This window comes from Thamnophis sirtalis, unplaced genomic scaffold (assembly GCF_051295495.1).
Source record: "Thamnophis sirtalis isolate CommonGarterSnake01/CBP01778 unplaced genomic scaffold, rThaSir2_p1.2 scaffold_5, whole genome shotgun sequence".
NCBI lineage: Eukaryota > Metazoa > Chordata > Lepidosauria > Squamata > Natricidae > Thamnophis > Thamnophis sirtalis.
Genome location: NW_028261385.1, coordinates 78,518,366 through 78,539,230, shown reverse-complemented (window position 1 = coordinate 78,539,230; position 20,865 = coordinate 78,518,366). Strand labels below are relative to the sequence as shown.

Genomic DNA, 20,865 nt, shown 5'->3' with positions numbered 1-20,865 from the left:
ACCTTCATGAGATGAGGCAAAAGAGGCCTACAATTTTTTAGTTGAGTTTATTTTGTGACTTAGTGCCTTTTGAAGTTTGTCTAACAGGGGTGGGTTCTGGCAGAGACTACTGTCGCTTCGCTCAGGGATGCAATGTGCATGCACGCTTTATGCACACTGCATAAAATTGCTCTGTGCATGTGCAGAAGCAAAACCCAAGATGGTGCAGCCTATGGTGCCACCGGGAGAACCGGTTTGGGGGTGTGGCAGGCCTGGGTCGCTACCAGTTCCAGCGACCCAGGCCGCCAAACTACTACCGGTTCAGCCGAAACGGTCCAAACTCACCACTGTTGTCTAGCCTCACTTTTGTGGACTGGAACATCTAATAGATGTGGGCAGAATGGAAGAAACAAGAATGTTGCAAAAGACACATCTGAGCCCAGTTGGAGGGGATAGCATAAAAAAGAGACTCTGAATACTTATGCTTAGATTATGCTAAGTACAGGTTGAGTTGGAGAATTCTATTATATTATCCCATATGTATGTATGTATGTATGTATGTATGTATGTATGTATGTATGTATATATGTATGTATTCCAGCATAACTCTGTAACGCCTCAAGCAATTTCAACGAGATTTGGTAGACAGATGACTTACTCTCTAGAGAAAAATACTGTGGGGGTAAACACTCCTAGCACCCATTGAAGTGTGTGTTCTGTTAAGATACAGCCTGTTGTGCTGTACTGATATACTGACTTCTATTGTACAGTACAGTGGAGTTGCCATGGTAACAGCTTAACAGTACTCCACAAGCGGGCTCCTTCTGGTAAGGGGGAAAATCCAATCTTAGAAATTACGTTTGGTCCGGACATTTCCCCCCTATGAATAAATACCCAGGCAACGCCAAGTTATTGGGTAGTCAGCAATAAATATCTTTTCAGACATCCTAATATGTTCTTATTTCTTGTTTCCTCTGTTTGCTCGTCACTCAGGACCTGACCGCTGCCTTATGGAAACAGAGTCAGAGCTTTTCCAACAAGCATTTGGGATTTTATTAGAAAAATATATCATTTATTTAATTATTTACAGGCATTATATTTTATTAGTAATAATGCACTGATTAGTTCACCTTTGATGCTTTAGTATATATTGGTTTGCTAATGATGATTTCTGAAATAAATTGCCAGAAGCTCATCATGAATCTGTCAAAGTACAAATGCTATAAATACATATGTACAATTTTTAGTGTAGGATAGAGAATGATGTGGGGGAGGCAGTGGCTCAGTGGCTAAGACACTGAGCTTATCGATCAGAAAGGTCGGCAGTTCAGCTGGTTCTAATCCCTAGCGCCACGTAACAGGGTGATTTTCCGTTACTTGTCCCAGCTTCTGCCAAAATAGCCATTCAAAAGCACATAAAAATGCAAGTAGAAAAATAGGAGCCACCTTTGGTGGGAAGGTAACAGCATTCCATGTCCCTTTGGCGTTTAGTCATGCCAGCAACATGATCACGGAGATGTCTTTGGACAGTGCTGGCTCTTCGGCTTATAAAAGGGGATGAGAACTGCCCCCTAGAGCCGGGAACAACTAGCACATATGTGCAAGGGGAACATTTACATTTACCTTTTAGAATGATGTTAATTCCATCATTCCCAGTCAGTTTATCTGTAAGCCGCCCTGAGTCTCTCGAGTGGGCGGCATACAAATCCTAATAAACAGTAAACAGTAAACAGTCTCTTCACCTCATGAAGGAGATGTCTTCATGTTGTATTAATGGACTAGCAAATACTTGTTTGTATAACAGGCCATTAACTGCATTTAAATAGTTCAGCAGGCAACTTTTTTTTTTTTTTTGTAAAATGACATTCTGTTTTGTTGCAACTTAATGCTAATTTCAGTCAAAAAGGTTTATGGCACTTCCATCAGTCAAGGACTATGCCAGGTTTTCATTGCATGTCAAAGGCAAGCACATCTGCAAATTCAATGGCATCAGAGCTTGTTCTGGGAGGTGGTTTGAGAATTTTACGCAATAAAATTGGTGCAGATTTTGCCACTTAAAATGTCCACTCATCAAAATTGTAAATGAGAGGGCCAATTATGAAAGCCAAATTTAAACTGGGAGTGATAAATAGCTCCTACAAAGCAAAGTACACTGACACCAGTCATATAGGTAACAAAAACATTTTTTAAAAAAAATAATTCTGAAATGGCGATTAAAAATGGAAATTTAAGTTAAACTAATAACAGCTAAATTAAATTTACAGATACATTAAAAAGTGGAAGAGAGGAATCAATCACAATATGACCGGATAGCGTGCATCAATTTGACCATATATCTGCTTAATAAGCCAAATCAATGATACATTGGTATTCCCGTCATGCAGGAGAAAGCCAATTTCATCCAAATCAGAAAACTATGATTTATGGCTTTAACAAACCAATGTATGAATGCAAGCAATAGGTTCATCGCATTCCAAATCCATTAAATCATAGTTTTCCAGTTCAGATGAAAGAAGCTGTGTTTTACTTATGCAAAAAGGTGGAGGGGGAGGAAGGGATTACATGCGTTCAAAAAAAGATGTATTGACATTTCAGCTTATTAAAGCAAGCCATGATCCCTGAAATGTAATACTGCTACATTAGAATGGCATTTGAAAGCACAGCAAGTATAAAATGTAGTTATTTCTTACCATCCAATCTCACTATGTGAAAGGATATTGATTTCAATACTTAATCCTCACAACTCCAGTGGAATTAAAATAGGTCTATAGTGTATAACTAAAATAAAGATTCCTCTGTTATAAGTAAGCTTAGAACTTTCTCATGCAATGTTGGACTGTAAGCCACAAGATGATGCTGTTGTATTTGTTACAGAAAATCCAATCTTCTTTTAGGAAATAGGCAAAAGATTCAATATACATCTTCTAAAAGCCCATCGGTACATATCCCTCTGCTAAAAATTCTTCTAAGGGCTTATGATTGCACTTCTCTTCGCTACAGACAATCATTTTTATTCTATTTTCACAGATACGTCTAAAATAATATTTACAAGCCATAGCTTGCATCTGGTTCAACTGACTTATTTAAGGGACTAGATCTTCCATTTCAAAGTTGCAGTATAATTGCTCACAGATAACAGAAGGGAAAGTTTAAAAATCAAACTGTTGAAGTAGCAATGAACAAATACCAGATTTACCTAAAAATATAAATAATGCTAAGAAAGATCGAAGGAAAGATGAGAGGATGCCTGGCAGCAATATGGCCAGTTTTAATTACAGTGGATGCAATGTTACCCTGTTTCACTGAAAATAAGACCTCCCTGGATAATAAGCCCAATCGGGCTTTTGAGCTCATGTGCTAAAATAAGACCTCCCAAAAAATAAGACCTCCCCAGAAATATTGCAAAACAGCAACAGCCATGAGGTGACCACACTCGCCGCCTCCTGCACCTCAAAAATAAATAGGCCAAGTGCTTATTTCGGGGGTCCAATGAAAACAAGACCCTATCTTATTTTGGGGGAAACACAGATAGTAAACCTGAATAATCAGGTTTAGGACAGATTGGCATAGAAGAATCTATCTATGTGACTTCTAAGGATCGACACTCACCATAATCAGATCAAATTAATGCCTCCCCCCCCCCATTTGATTTTATATGCATTTATGAACTCACATACACACAAACAGACACTTTATTACCCAACAGTAAGTAATTTGTGGCTGTTCAGAGATAATTGAATTAAAAATCCTTGTGTCCTTCATTTTGGCTACACTACCATGGCTGAACTGTAATTCAACATTTCAGCAGCAACAGATACCCATTTCTGCAACCTGTTAGCAAAGACTGTTATTTTATTCTGTTATTCTATGTTCTATATAATAAAAGTATAAATTTACTTTAGATTAAAACTACTTTACAAAAATATTAGCAATCCAAATGTAACAACCTGAGTGCACAAGTAAATCTTCGGTTGGTACAATTTGTGATGCCAACCATAACTGAACAGGGAGAAACTTCTGTTAGCAGGGTCAGGAGTACCTTCTCTTAGAAGACTGTAAACTTCTAAAGATACAGCCTCATGAAAGAGGACATCCCTGCTTTTACTAGGCCAGTACATAAAGAAGTTGACCAATCAGATATCCAGACTAAGCAGACTTTAATATTTTAGTAAAAGTGTTGAATCTTGTTGTACAGCATCCTACCCTTTGAACTGCAAAAATATTTTTGCAGTAGGCTGCCTCCTTAACTACCTTGCACTAGCTGCAGCCCATGGTCTAACTAACTCTTACGGCATACCCATCTAAGGCATGCAGTACTATAATCATTTGGTCTAGAAACTTGGACTCTACTAGTGCCCTTTCAATATTAAGCAAAAATAATGAACGTGGGGGGAGCATAACCTCACACTGTCAGCAGGGAAGTTCAAATGTAATGTTAGAAAGTATTACTTGTTAGAAAGTATTACTTCACAGAAAGAAGAAGTGGAAGCTTGGAACCAACTTCCAGCAGAGATAATGGATCAATTATCAGTAAGCTTAAACATGTTTGGGATAAACAATTTTCCATCATCCAACAAAAAAAAAAAATAAACATTAATAAAATATATAAATAATAATTAAAAATGATAAACGAATAAAGGGGGGGGGGGAACCAAGCCAAAAAAACCCTCAAAGGACAGACTCAATGGCTATTTTCTGCTATTAGTTTTATATGTATCTATGAATTATTGTGACTGAGATATTCTGGCCAAAGATAGCATAAACAGATACCTTTAAGAAAAGATTAAAATTAAGGAGAAGGAACAGTCTACCACTATAGATTGACTATCGTGTTGTAAGAAGAGACATCAGCTTACAATATGCAAAGGGCTAACATGAAATAATATAATAGTACTGCCATTACAGGTAGTCCTCAACTTACAACAGTTCATTTAGTGACCATTCAAAGTTACCACACCCCTTAAAAAATAACTTATGACAGTTTTTCACACTTACAACTGTTGCAACATTCCCATGGTCATGTGATTAAAGTGTGGATGCTTGACAACTGGTTCATATTTATGTCCCATGGTCATCTGATCTGCTTTCACAACCTTCTGACAAGCAAAGTCAATGGGGAAGCCAGATTCACTGTTAGTAACTGTGTTACTAACTTAACAGCTGCCATGATTCACTTAACAACTGTGGCAAGAAAGGTTGTAAAATGAGACAAAACCCACTTAACAAATGTCTCATTTTAGCAACAAAAATTTTGGACTCAATTGTGGACATTAGTCAAGGACTACCTGTATTTTTAACAATTAATCCAATACTATATTTGGCTTATAATAAAGATATGACTACTTCTAGTTTAGCAGCATTGCCTAACGAAACAAAAGATACCTGCAACAAAAATTGGAGTTCCTTTCTTTCTGATTTCCAATGTTCTGCCTGACACCTAAATTCTTCTTCTGCCACTTTCATGATCTCTGACTCTATCATGTCCTTCTGTTCCTTCTGGCATTCCAAAGTCTCCTTGGTGAGGACACAGGTTAAAATGAACTTAATCATAACATACTGCAGGCTTTACATAGAGCTATATATATATAGATATATACATACAGGAATTAATTAAAGCTATCAAACATGGTGTTACAGATCCATGTTATTATTTCATTATTTTACCAGGGAGAGGAGGAAACAGTTTTATGAGGTTTCCTGTGCACTCAGTGAATCAAGTTGGAATGGATTCTACCTTTATTCAGATACAGTACAAGTTGTCCTCCAGTTACAGCAGTTCATTTAGTGACCGTTCAAAGTTACAATGGCACTGAAAAAAGTGGCTTATCACCATTTTTCACACTTATGACCATTGCAACATACCCATGGTCATGTGATTTACATTCAGATCGCTTGACAACTGACTCATATCTGTGGTGGTTGCAGCGTCCCAGAGTCACATGATCCCCTTTAGCGACCTTCTGACAAGCAAAGTCAATGGGGAAGCCAGATTCACTTAACAACCGTGTTACTAATTTAACACCTGCAGTCATTCACTTACCAAGTGTGGCAAGAACAGTCGTAAAATGGGGCAAAACTTACTTAACCAATTTCTCATTTAGCAACATAAATTTTGAGCTCAATTGTGGTTGCAACTTGAGGACTACCTGCCGTTGAAACTACTTAGATTGAAAGAAAAATAATATTTTTTTGCTACACGGAAGGGAAAGCGAGACATCGTTCTTTAATAAGCAAGAAAAACTGCCATTGTATCTGAACAAATCACAGCTCCAACCGTTCTGCTTGCAAATCAAAATCCTAAACTCTGTTTGAACCAGGTTTGAAATTCTGCCTCAAGCAAATAATTTACCACGGGGACAGTAACTTTGGTCACTATAAACATTATTGAACTGCAAGTCCCATCAAGCCTTTCCTGTAGATAGAACAGGTGGTGCTGATGGAAACTGCAGAGCAAAAACTATTGTTACACCATGTCCATCTCCGCTTTGTGGATCAGGCTAATTTTTAACGTGTGAAAAGCTCTCACTCTTTTCTATTTCTCAACTGACCCTGCTGAATTCAGCTACAAATCACTATTTTTTTCTTTCATGAAACATTTGCTTTAAACATCTGGCTACCCTGGACAAGGAGCCAAGGTGGCGCAGTGGTTAAATGCAGCACTGCAGGCTACTGCTAGATCAGCAGTTCAGCGGTTCAAATCCCACCAGCTCAGGGTTGACTCAGCCTTCCATCCTTCCGAGGTGGGTAAAATGAGGACCCAGATTGTTGGGGGCAATATGCTGACTCTCTGTAAACCGCTTAGAGAGGCCTGAAAGCCCTATGAAGCGGTATATAAGTCTACTGCTAAGTCTACTGCTATTACAAGAACATCCCTACCCAAAAGAACATCAACCTATACTCTTAGATGAGAGTAGGAAGTTACATTCTTCACCTTGAATGTCTTGGAGGAAGCAAGGAATGCAATTTATAAGAACACCACACGCTAGACTACGCAAATCCAACCTGTGACCCATTGGTTACATGTGTCCCTGGACAGCTAATAATGCCACCCCACCAGACTGTACACTTTTAAGAGTGGTGCAGTGGCCTAGAGGTGGCGCTCTCGCCTCATCATCAGGAGGCTATGAGTTTGATCCTCGGCAAAGTTAGATATTTCTCTCTCTAGGCACCATGAGAATATATCTGCTGAATATAACTCTGCATTGGTGACAGAAAGGGCATCCAGCCAGTAAACACTTGGCTCCATTCTAGTTTCCCAGACTCCGCAAGGGATTATGGGGTCATTAAAAGAAGATGACCAGATTGTATACGTTTAACATTATGTAAGTTATGTACATTAACTATATTATAACTTTTATATGTGGCCCAAGACAATTCCTCTTCACTCAATGAGGTCCAAGCAAAATAAAAGGTTGGCTATCTATGTTCTAGACCAGTGGCCTGTGGACCTCCTGGGGGTTCATGAAGGCTTGAAGAAATATTATTATTATTATTATTATTTAAATCTTGAGTTACGTCTTGGGGATCATGGCTACACGAATTATTTAATGGGGGTCCATAGTGAAGGTTGAGAACCACTCCTCTAGACTCTTCACTGGCCATTAACACATTTTTCCTTCACCTCAAGGAACATTGTCCTTTCAAAGGAGAAAAAAAAATCAATCTTCCACTTAATCATCTAGTTTTTAGCAGTTTGCTTACCTCTGTGCCTGAAAAATAAGACTTACTATATTTAGCCAGGGAAACAAGCCTGAGTTTAAAATCCTCCCCCCCCACCCAATCCTGCAGAGCAAGACAAAAGCTAATCTCTCTCTATCACTGTGTTTTAGAAAACATGTAATCATCAACTCATTTTAAAGGTAAACCCTTTGCCAAAAAGCAAAGATCCCTTCAGATAGTCAGTTCCAGAATATTGCAATCAGAAGCAAGTGCCAAAACTTTCTCTTTTCTTTTTCCCATTGAATCCCTCTTCAGATTGTGTCATATCTTTTAAACTGCAAGGTGGTGTTTTTTTGAGCCTAAACAACTTTTTTTGTGGAAAAACAGCAGAAAATACTACATGAATAATATTCTTATTATTATGTGTTTACGTTCTTCTGAATCATAAAATTTCTCTTAAATACAGCAACAGCCATAAAGTGGGTCAGAAGAATTGCAACCACATTGACCTTTTGGACAGATATGCCGATGCATACCATACAGAAGTGTTTCTGAAGCTTGACCACTTGAAGATGGGTGGACTTCAGCTCCTAAAGTTCTATGCTGTCTAAGCCCTACCCTTTATACATACAGTACGTCCTATGTTGACATATACCATAGACAATGTATCTCGACTTTGTTCAATTGAAGATGAGTGGACCTCAGCTCCCAGAATTTCCCAGCCAGCTATGCTTGATAATGATGGTTATCATTGAAGCTCTATACTCTATGGAGTGTTTGCCTTCACCACTAGGCCAAACTGGCTGGCTGGGGAATTCTGGGAGCAGAAGATCACCCATCTTCAAATGTTAAAGTTGAAAAATACTGCCATAGAGTATACCGCTCCAATGATAACCATCACCATCAATCATGAATTCCCTGAAGACACCACTAAATAAAGGCTTACCTTCAAAATATCATCCAATCTCATCCTTTCCTTCAAAAGGGTTTCATATTCAGCATGACAGGTACTAATAAGCAACTCCTTTTCTGATAACTCATTGATAAATCTTCGCTGTTTATCATCCCACTGACATTTATTGATGTGAAATGTTTTCTCTGCCTCATTCAATTTCTGCTGAAGAGCTCTGATGATTTCTATTGAAAAGAGATTCAAGTGATTCTCAAATACAATTAAAATGTGAATTAAAATGGCATAGGTTCTTCTCCTACAATATGCAAAAAGAAAAATATTTTACAATGAACATTGCAATAACTATTCTATTAAAAGCAACAATCCTTTCAAATTAGTCATTTTACATTAACAGCACACAAAAACAGGTTAAAAGACATTTCTATTAATGAAGATGTTTTGTTATACATATTTGTTACACCAAAGAACCAGTTTGGTCTAGTGGTGAAGGCATCAGGCTAGAAACTGGGAGAACTAAGAGTTCAAATCCTGCTTTAGCCATGAAAGCCAGCTGGATGACCCTAGGCCAATCACTCTTTCTCAGCCCAATCCATTTCACAGGGTTTTTATAGGAGGAAGGAATATTAGATGTATTTACCATTATTATTTGTAATAATAATAATAATAACAACAACAACAACAACAACAATAATAATAATGATGGCAGGATACAAATAAATAAAATACTCAAGACAACATACTATCCCAAATGATAATTTTGTAAACAATCCATGAATATAAAACTATATTTAAGGCTAAATATCTAGCCTTAAACACTCAACAAGTACTTTGTCTTCTACAATTTCTTGCCTATTTATTTTCATAACGGTCTCCTTAAAGTATTTAAGTCAGAGCTTTTAAACCAATGAAATTAAAATGTCAATATATAAATCTTAAAGATACCACAGGTCTATCCCTAAGTGGTCAAGGCTGAAGTGTTAGACAGATACTGTCCTGCAATGTCATTAAGAACACAGTAAGTCAGACAGGCACATGCATATTGGGGCCAATCTACAGCCCTAACAAGGAACAAGTAGTTTTTTTGCATAAACATTTTACATTAAACAATTGCAGGAATGCAGGAACAGATAATTAATATTGGTCAGGAAAAAGGATATAAAATTTAATGGATTTATGGAAAAGAGTAAATTTAAATGGAGGAAAAATGCTACTAGTTATACGTAAATTATGAATGTGCTTACTTGGCATCAGTTTATTATACTTGGAAAGCAAATAATCCACTAGCTGTGGTTTAAAGCTGCTATTCAGCCAAGTATACAACATAATCATCATGTTAATATCTTTTTAATTAGGTAGTAATGAGCACCCAACAGAATCACAACAATTTCAAAATTATGTATGTACCAGTTCTGCAAGGACTTTGGGACCAAATATTTTCCCATCTTTAATTTATATAGACACTGACTCTCTTGTTATTAAAAACAAATGAGATTACTGTTTTTTTAAAGAAATCCAGAAATATTTCCAAATTAATAAGCAGGTAGAAATTGAAATATGTATAATATAGGATGCTATGAAGATACTTATAAATATTACTCTATTAAACATAAACCAGAATAAAGAAAATGGAATAGAATGGAATGAAATATTAGAATCAGGAGACAAGAAAAACAATAATTCTGATGTATTTACTGCATTAAAGTATAAGAGATATAAGTGATGGGTAATAAAACATTACTAAAAATACAAGATTTAGTAAATGTAGATATTACAAATGTCATTTTTATGAATCATTATTCTAAACTGTTAGCAACTGCTGTTAGAAAACAAAATAAAATTAAAAAATGAATGCATCATTGATACAAAGAGAATCTTTTTTAACCAAGCAAAAATTGTAGAAATTACAAATTATTATTAGATTACATTCTACATATATAAAAATAGACTTTAAATTCAGAATCAATGAAACTGACTATGAAAAAAGTGTCAAACAAATTAAAAACTCTACATCTGAGAAATTGAGTAAGGAACATAACAATGATCTTAACCAAACAATCAGTAATGGTAACAAAATGGGAAAGACCCAGGAGATTCAGACCTGAACATTATAAGGTGTTCCTAAAATAATAACTCCCTATTTATGTCAGGAAAGCACTGTTACTAAATTATGTTAATAGGGGATATGTTCACAAATCTGTTCGTTATTTATTGTAAATATTCTGAATTTACCTTGCAGCTGTTCTATTTGTTTGTTTGCTCCGCCTAATTTTTCTTCTGATGAATGCCGTTCTATGCCAACTTCTTTCCTTGCTACGGCTAATTCATACTCCAGACTTTGTCGGACAGCTTCACTCTTCTCAACTTCTGCTCGTAGTTTTGCAATCTGGCTTTCATAGTTTGATAGCTATAAATGAAATAATACTTTTTTTAAAAAAATTACATGTAACTTTACTCATAAATTATTTTTTGAATACCCGTATTATGTAACTAACAGGGACGCGGTGGCTCAGTGGCTAAGATGCTAAGCTTGTCGATCAGAAAGATCAGCAGTTCGGTGGTTCGAATCCCTAGTGCTGCATAACAGAGTGAGCTCTCATTACTTTTCTCAGTTTCTGCCAACCTAACAGTTTGAAAGCATGTAAAAATGCAAGTAGAAAAATAGGAACCACCTTTGGTGGGAAGGTAACAGTGTTCTGTGCGCCTTTGGTGTTTAGTCAAGCCAGCCACATAACCACAGAGACGTCTTCAGACAGTGCTGGCTCTTCGGCTTTGAAACAGAGATGAGCACCACCCTCTAGAGTCAGGAACAACTAGCACATATGTGCGAGAGAAGCTTTACCTTTACCTTCATTATGTAACTCTTTACACTCAGATGCCTTGAAACAAATTGGGTTGAAGGGTTTGTGGAAATCATTTTGATTTTCCTTTTTTCCTCCTTCTTTTGACTATTGTTAAGATGCCAAAATGCCTTTACATGATTGTTAAATTACCTACTTAGCAATTAATATATTTACTGTAAAACATTACAAATCCATAAAAATCTTCAATGGCATGTCCTCCTCTTTGCAGTGTGTTTCCATCTTAGGAATGAAACAATTGATGAATCTCCAGTCTAGAAATAAAGCTGTTGAGTTCCAAAAGGTTTTGGATTTGAATAATAATGTATAGATAGAAAGAATAGTCTTCTTGATGCCTTTAAATGGAGAAAAGCTTTCCAATGATGAAACAGTTTAGTTTGTCATCTCCTGCTACAATAGCTCCAGACAAAAGCGTGTATTGATATTTCACAGCCTTAAAAGCTTGCATTGTCTTTTCCTCTTTGGAAGTGTATATTCTTTTTGACGCTCTCTTCTAGAACAATTCTGTGCCATCAAAGCTGAGGATCTACTGTGCTATTTCATCAATTTCATTGATAGCTTCTTTATCATCAGGATGCAGATCTTTGCTTCATTTCTATTACCACCAGCAACTTCATAATTCACTTTCACGTTCTGAAAATTAGAACGTGAAAGTCTAAGTCTATTAAATTACCACGAAGTTTGCATGATATTCATCATACTTTCCTTCACAATGTCAGTCACTTTTTCACTTCAAATGTTCCTTTCATTTGAATGCTGCTTTGTTAGCTGATTTTAAGTTCAAACTTTTCACTTGTTAATTGTTGAAGTGTTTTCTTTACTATTGAATTAAGGAGACTTACAGTAGCTCATATGCAATGTAAGACAGGTTTTGCATGTCAAGACTCTTTATTATTTTCACTTTCTGCTCTAAATTATTTTATACAGGTAAATCCTTGACTACCCTACCCTATTTAGGGACTGTTCAAACTTACCACAGTGCTGAAAAAGTAGGTTTACAACCAGTCCTTGAACTTACAATAATCCCAGGCCAGAGGTGATTTGCCAATTTTTTTACTACTGGTTCGCTTGTGGATGCATGCGCAGAAGCATCCGGGCGGGTAGGTGGAGCCTCCCGCTGCCACTCCCGGTTTGCCCATTCTGGGCTGAACCAGGAGCAACCCTCCTCTGCCCCAGGCTCACATGATCTCCATTTGCGATCTTCACAGTCAGCTTCTGACAAATAAAGTGAATCGGGAAGCTGGCAGAAACTTGCAAGTCATAGTAAATGTAATGCTGCATTGAACAACTACAAGTGATTTTCTTAACAACCATGATGGAACTGGCATCATAAGTCAGACATGGTCATGTGATGTTTCACTTAACAACTGCACTGCTTAGCAAGGGAGATGTTGGTCCCAAGTGCAGTTGTTAAGTGAGAACTTACCAGCCAGGCCTATATTCTTGTTATTGTATGATCCCTTTCCAGTCATCAGTGAACAGCAATGCAGTTCAGTGTGAAATAACACTGGAAATTGCTTTTTTAAAAATATTCCACTTTTGAAAATTGGGGAGCTTATCTTAGCACCCCAACTTTATAAGGACTGCGGGAAATTATCCATTCATATTTGTGAAAAGAGAAGAAGATAGGAAGCTTTTTGAAGCTGGGTTGTTGTTATTTTTTATATGGGAAAGATTAAAGGTAGGAATAGGAGGTTTCAGGGAGGTAAACAGCTTTTATTCCTATATTTAAAGCCTAGAAAACATGCAAAAATAAAAAAATCAAATTTTCCTAATTTTGCTGCTGAATTTCTGCAGAACAATCTCAATGAGGTGGAAGCTGTACGCAGCCTCCAGGCTATTCATCCATTGAGGAGAAATGCATTATTTCCAGTCTTCCAAGTCCAACAGGAATTGTATTACAAGCAAAATGGAAATTACAGCAGGAATCTAAGTAGTTAATTAAATCCATGAGCCCTCGGGAACTTTTGACTTGTATCTCTTAAACAACAATCCCCTTACATTCAGCTTTGGTTGTAAAAGCTAAATAATCCTATGTTTATTAAGATCAACATCTTAAACAGTTCATTCTGATTAATACCTTTTGGGCAGTGATGGGTTTTAGGGTTTAGTGATTGTGGTCTAGAAAACAGATTGATTGACATTTCCTGGCAAATGTGGACAGCGCCTGTAGAGTTCCTAGTGAAACATCAAGAAATCTGCTTTCTAGACCACAATCACTAAACCCTGCCAAGAGATATGGGTCATGAAAACTTACACAGTATATAATGCCATTTCTTTTTCTTTTGAATAGCCTAAGTCATCTAAACCTTACAGTGTTAAGGATCTCTAGCCAACACTGTATAAATACCACTGTACAAAAATAATATAATGCATTGTATAATACTGTATAATAAACAAATTTTATTGATACAATTTTATAAATAAAGGACAATAAAAAATGCTATGTTAGAAACAATTGCTGGGAACTCCAACGTGAAAAGCAAATTATGTACAACATTTTTTTTTAAATGCTAGAAGCACATCGACCTTAGAAGATCCCACTAAGGTAGATTATTGAGTTTTTGTTTAATCTCATACAACCTACCATTTGTTTTTTTAAAAAAATAAATGAAGTTTTATTCCCATGAGAATTATGAGAATTATACCCATATTCTGGTTTCTCGTTTAAAAAAATGAGGTGGAAAAACTCCAAGAAAAACAAAGAAAGAAACATTCGGAAGTATATTAAATATGGCTTCCCATGTTCTGATTATGACTTAAAAGTGCTTTGGATCTCATGAAGCACAGTACCTCTGGTACTCATTAAAGCAGCTTCCTCTTTTATGCGTTAGTGTGAGTCTGCAAAATGAAAAAATGCTACAGCTGTTCTAAGAGATGTACTAACTTTAATACCACAAAGACTGGACTGGGACAAGATTGAGAGAAGTTCTTTTAAATCAGGGTCCAAGAGTACACAAGTCTAATACAAATCCTTTCATTAACATTATAGATATATCAGAAATGTGTCAAGATGGAGAAGGCCATCCTTCAACATCAATAGGATGAGTAGTTTGTATAACTATGTTGCACACCCAGCCCCACAACAATGAAATTGTTACCTCTGCATTATGCTTAGCAGTTATGTCAAGTTTATCTTTCTTGGCTTGATGGAGTTTCCTTCTCAGATCTTCCTTTGTTTCCATATCAGCTTCACTGTGTTTGTGGAGAAATGTCTTTCCAAAGTTCCTGTTTAAAAATACAAGGGGTTTTCACCACAAATGATCTCAGTCATACCAGCTCTGAATTTTCAAATAATCAAGGCAGCAAGGTTGAATTTCTTACTCAGAACTAAGTCCCATTCAATCAATCAATCAATCAATCAATCAATCAATATGTGTGTGTGTGTGTGTGTGTGTGTGTGTGTGTGTGTTGTATTTGTGCTGATAAATAACTATATATATATAAAGGGTTGTGAGTCACCCTGAAAAATGAAGACAGGGTAGAAATAAACACAAATGATGCCGCTCATGATAAAAGTCAATCTTTTTCAAACCTTACATCTGTTACTTTCTCTCTCTTGAAGAAATAAAATTAAAAATAATGTTTATTTTGTTCTACTCTACTTAAAAAACGTGGCAGCATTGATCATTAATAATGCAGTTCTAATAATTTTGTAGGAGAAAGTCCAGGAGGAATGGCTTATCATGATAACTGCAACAAATAAAATATTTCGTGTGCAAAGCTTTTAAAGTATAGATGTTTTGCATTTTGCCAGTCCCTATACATTCATTTAAATGAGAAACAGAGGGAGATGTTGACTGGCTTCCTTGATGTCCAGGGAAAATAAGTTTACCCTGATGAATCCAGCCTCAACTCTAATTACTATTAATTCATAATTAGTGGAAGATGCACACACACAACTCTCTTAATGTTATCTTTTTAGGCACCAAAATATAAAATATATGAAAGTTGCATATAATTTTTAATTCACAAACCTCATTCAGCTTCTCAAATAAAAGGGAGAAGTTCACAAAACGAAATGAAATCTTATACCTAAGTTAATGAGGTAACTATGGCAACCACTCCAATGGAATAACAAGGGTTTTTTCCCTTGCATTGACAGTGTGATAAAATACCCATTTTATTTTACATAATATACCATGGAAAACTAAGCAATTTTTTAAAGTACTGCATCCACTTTTCATATAACATAGGAAGTGACTGGCAGAACAATTCAGGAATAAAAACAGTGATACAGATATGACATAACATGATAGTAAGCAGGAAAATAAAAATGTAAACATGATAAAACAAGAGGAAAAGCCATGCTGCTCCATTTAAAAAAAAAACCTTAATTGTCAGCAGGCAATACACAAAGTTTTAAAAAGATTTCCTGAAATATCACATCTTGAAGACAAAATGGAAACAAACTTCTGAAGGGGACTAAGTACACTTCTCTGAATAATTTTAATCTCACAGTTGAAATGGTCCTGTTCATTAGAACAGAAGCTGAAATTTTATCAGTTTTGTTACCCTAATAGTTGCCATTGTATTTGGTAAGTAAAATACAGAATTTGGAAAATAAGTTATTTTTTTTTGCTTTGATAAGTGATGTTTTGTTAATTAGCAAAACTGGACTGAAACCCATTAAAACCTTATATATGCATTTGGGGTGGGTGGGTGGTATAGTACATGTTTATATGTATGTGTGTATATTCTTAAAGGAATTTCAGAAATGGATGGACATCAATTGATGTTGTCTTAGATACATTTATAGCACAATCCCATATTTGTGTGTTATTTCCAACCAAAACTTGCTAATGATTTTATGATGCAGGTGTTGCAAATTACTTTTAAAAGCAACTATAGTTAGCTAACACAATCCTACAGAAAGCTGAACTTCCACTAAAATACCAGCACTATGGATGGCTTAAATTACCTGCTAGCTACTGCAGTAATATTACTGTGAAATATAAAATTATGAAGTATTAATAGCATGATTTGTACATTCTCAATTGCCATCTGTACTAAACATTTTTTCCCAAATATGCATTTCCTGCAGTTAACATTCTATTAGAAATTTCATATTATAGAACTAAAAATTGGCAGAAAATTGCATGGTCAAGAGTATTATTCAGAGAATAGAAATTTTCATAACTGTATTTTTTATTAATTATAGGAATTAAACTCACTGTTTCATTTCAGAGACAGAGTAATTCACTTGAGAATCCATTACAACTAATTTTCTGCTTTATGTTCTCTGAATAGCATACAATGCTATTGTCATAGGTAATATTGTCTGCACCACAAGATTTCAAACATCATTTGTTTTCCAACTCCTATAATACACAAATTTAAACAAACATCTCCGTCACATCATTTTTTTCAGTAATGTATTCGGATTTAATCACAAATTGTAGAATTTATTATTAAAGTATATGCCCAATAGTTTACTGAAGCAAGCAATGATAATCCCAAGAATCATAAAATTAACTTTAACTTTATTTATTAACTTTATTATTTCCATCTCCACTCATCTTCATGTTACAAAAATAGATTATAAGCTTAAGGAACAGTTTAGGAAATAAAAAATAGGCTTAAGAAAAAAACATAAATCTTGTCAGATCCTTATTGCTACCATAATCTAAAACCCAAAACAAAGACCCCAAACTCTATCCAAATAAATTTTCTGGATCATACAGACTGCCTAGCTCGTCAATTCAAGACAGGGCTCCTAAACTTTTTGCCTTTATATCTCTCTTTAATATAATATTGATGTTCATGCTTCCCCTAAAAAAACAAATGTAAAAATGAACACAAATAATTAAATTGATAACATGAAACTTTGCGAAAGGTGGACAACGTACACCTTATAATAACGTAACTAAACCATTCTGCATGCACAAACACATGGATTCTCTCTGGAGTTCACTCAAGGGAGGTACAACTCATAGTTTGGGAACCCTGGTGTAAAGTATGTGAGTACAAGATGGTCTTGAAGAAAGTATATCAACAGCTGCTGTGTAAACATCAACAAATCCTTGAAAGGGAATGAGAAACTCAAGATTGTTCCACCTTGATCCTCTCTGATATGGGGGAAACTGGGACAGGGAGACAATATGTCTAATTTTCAAGACTCAGTTATTACACAGTGCAACAATAAAGAGACTTTTCTGGGATCTTTTGGGTGTCTGTTTCCCGATCCAGCCAACCTCAAAGGGCTGAGAGGATGGAACTGTGGATACAACCCATCTCCCTAATGTTTACTAAATAGAGGGACGTCAAAATCATACCCAGTTAGAGTCCCATCATTCCTTTTTGCCATCAGGCTGCTCTAAAGCTTCATTCCTGTGCTCAAGTCAAGTTGCTTAGCAACAAGTCTTATTTATCTTATTTTTAAATGGTTGAAACAAATCGGAACCATCCCTAAATCAGTTGGCATAGAGTAAGATTTTTATATCATCTACCAGGAAAGCACCTTTGAAAGAGGGGCAAAAGCTGTCATTTGTACGTTGTCAAGTTTCTATCGTTTATATAGAGCAAGTTCACATCGGGCAGGACTTGAGATAACTTCTTCATACCTAAATCCCTAATTCATAGTTTTAGAAAAACCTCAAGGGTTCAACAAGTGGCAGTTTTCTCATTATATCGCCTCAGGGCTACGGAAGACTCCGCAAGTGAATTTATATTACTTTCATCCTGCTTCCTATAAACGAGTATTCCTCTTTATAAGGGCAACAACCGTAGGAGAATTTGCCGGATTTATTACCGCTGCTTGTAATCCGTTTCACACCTTGTTGATCAATCCGGATTAACCAACGGAGACCTGCAATTAATACATCTTTGGTGTTTGTTTGTCTTCAGCCCAAGCAAAACAATCCTCCTCCTTCTGGTTTTCAACTCTTCCCTCCTATCAATCTACCGTAACACCACCGTCGAAATCTGCCGCCCTCCCATCTTCGTACCTGTTTGCCGCGCCTGTATTTGAAAACAGGAATCATGAGATCGCCAAGCTATCGGATATGAACAATCTGCAAGGCACCGGGGTTTTTTTTCTGGGCAGGCTTTAGGACCCAGAGAGTAACAGGAAAGCCCGGACATTCATGCTAGCTTCACACTGCCTTTACAACGGCTTTTTCCGGTTAGAGAACAACTACTAGCGGTTCGCTCAGCGGCTTCCCGTCTTTTTCCGGTCTCAGGCTACCCATTGGAAGAATGTGAAATTGTGACGTAACGCGTTCTAAACGGGAGGTTTATTCGCCCGCACTCTATCTGCTTCAATCAGCTAAACTGGGCATGCGCTAAAGGAGTTGTAAACATTTTGCTCCCGCTCTGTTTGCCGCTTTAAGAATTTATAGGCGCTGTTAACGGGTGGACGCTAATAATGGATGGGGAGGAAAATAGATGCGTGAGTTGTTTTTGCTGTCCTCGGCACTTTAGCACGAGTACTAACATTTTAGCTTCCTGGATTCAGTAGAATGTATTTTCACGTTGTTTTACGTATTGCAGTTCATTTTTATTAAATTGCAATTGTAATATTCAAAATAAAAAAATCTTTATTTTTTAAAGAAAATATATTGCAATTCATACAGCAGTCTTGTGGAGTGTCATTTGATTACAATAGTTTATAAACAATGAATTGTGTTCACTGAATCCATATACCACAATAAATCATTACTTTTCAAGAGCGCATATTGCAAAGACCCCAGATGGAACATCTATGATCAACTCTCTCTTTTGGTCTTACACTGTCTCCAAAGAATACTAGCTCGGTAGGGTCAAACTTATATTGGTACAGCAGCATCACATGACCTATCTGGATCCCCCCCCTTCACTAAACTGGCGGTGGGCGTAGCCAACATGTGACACATCCGGCCCATGGGCCAGGAGTTTGACAGCCCTGTCTAGCTTAATCTAGTGCTGTGTATGACTTGCAGCTGATCTGGTGATACTGTCCCAGACAAATCTGGAGCACAATCTTGGGCTCCTAGACTCATTATTCCTCAAAGAACTGGGAGAGGTTGTGGCTGAGGGAGCATTGCACAGCTTCATATTATGCATGTTGTACTCCTTTGATCAGGAGGCTCCACTCACAGTCCCTCAGGCCCTAGTCACCTCCAGATTGGAATACTGTAATGTGCTTTATGTGGGGCTACCCTTGAAGAATATCCAGAAGCTTCAACTGGTGCAGAATACAGAGGCACAGGTTATGTGTGCTCCTTGAAGAGCACATATAACACCTCATCTTTATAAGCTGTGTTGGTTTCAATCTGTTTTGGGCCCAATTCCAGGTGCTGCCTTTCCCTAACTGTACCAGCCCATTCCATTAGCTCTGGTGGTGAAGGCATGTTATCATAGGGCAGGACTTATACTTCGTCTCAGGCCAGTGTCCTCTCCCTTGACACCCACCTTACACAACGCTCTCCCCATTCCCCACCAAGTTAGGCAACCTTCAATCCTTCAATTGTTTAGAAAATCCCCCAAGAGCTGGTTATATCATCAGGCCTGGGGGTCCTTGGAAAATAAAGACAACCATAAATGGCTCCACTGTGATTGGTATTTTTGCATTCTCTGGGGTTTAAATGATACTATTCTCATTTGAAATGTTTTTATTTTTTTTATCTATGCCATTTTATTCTATGGTTGCACATTGCCCAAAATCGCTTTGTATAATATGGGCAGCAATATAAATCTGATTAATAAAATATTAAAAAATCAAAATGATTGAAAGCAGCCTGAGTTTCCCAGAAAACAGCATCTTGACCAACTCACATCAAAATTGGAAAAAAAAATAAAGATCCACAGTGGCCCAGTCAAAATAAGAACCATCACAGAAGTGGTACTTTGCATTCATATAGGAAAGGGAGAGTTATTAAAAAAGAAAGAGTAACCACAAATGGAGCAATCCATTTTCGGCTCTCTATAGCATCCCATAGTACCTGTGTCTATATCGGAAGAAAGGGTTGACTTCTTCTGCCCAGGACCGAACAGGATAGAAGTTAGGGTTCAGGTGAGCTAACAATCAACAAATTGTGTTAAAATATTGTTTCATCTTAATATCTGAATTTAAATGACAAGCTATCTTTAAAATGACACTACTTCAGTCTCTTAATCAAGGTTGTCACAGAAACAACTCCAAAATTAAGGACTGATGCGTGTCCACTATTCCTGGCCTATTCCTGGAGGAATTGGATATAAAATAGAAATTGTGAAAATATAGGTAGAAATTCAGCCTTCTGCTATAGTACTTGTGCATAGTAATTACTATTTAATTTGAGTATTTGCAGATTATAATTTTTGGACTATTTTAGAACAAATGTTTCTTTTTAAACAGACAGACATCTCTAAATTGTGTTATTTACTTTCATGCATTTCTAAAGAAATCCTTGACTCCGAGCAACTATTTTTTATGCCCTGGAATATATTTCCATTAATTGCTAAAGGCAATTCTATCTGTAAAACATGATATTCTAC

General features: G+C 36.6%; 1 protein-coding gene across 7 annotated transcripts in view; it reads right to left on the bottom strand.

The window, feature by feature from the left end:
* Positions 1-18,811, bottom strand: part of CCDC171 (coiled-coil domain containing 171) — a 274,987-nt gene extending 256,176 nt beyond the window's left edge. For 2 of the 7 annotated variants that reach the window (XM_087716105.1, XM_087716103.1), the window contains exons 1-6: positions 18,357-18,804; positions 16,584-16,730; positions 14,511-14,637; positions 10,781-10,955; positions 8,585-8,775; positions 5,362-5,493 (exon numbers count right to left, since the gene is read on the bottom strand). In XM_087716105.1, the coding sequence (XP_087572231.1) occupies positions 5,362-5,493; positions 8,585-8,775; positions 10,781-10,955; positions 14,511-14,637; positions 16,584-16,624 (666 nt within the window). In that variant the 5' untranslated portion in view covers positions 16,625-16,730; positions 18,357-18,804. Of the gene's footprint in view, positions 1-5,361; positions 5,494-8,584; positions 8,776-10,780; positions 10,956-14,510; positions 14,638-16,583; positions 16,731-18,356 lie in introns of all 7 variants that reach the window. The other 5 variants (XM_087716106.1, XM_087716104.1, XM_087716100.1 and 2 more) reach the window with 5 other exon arrangements.
* Positions 18,812-20,865: the final 2,054 nt, after the last annotated feature.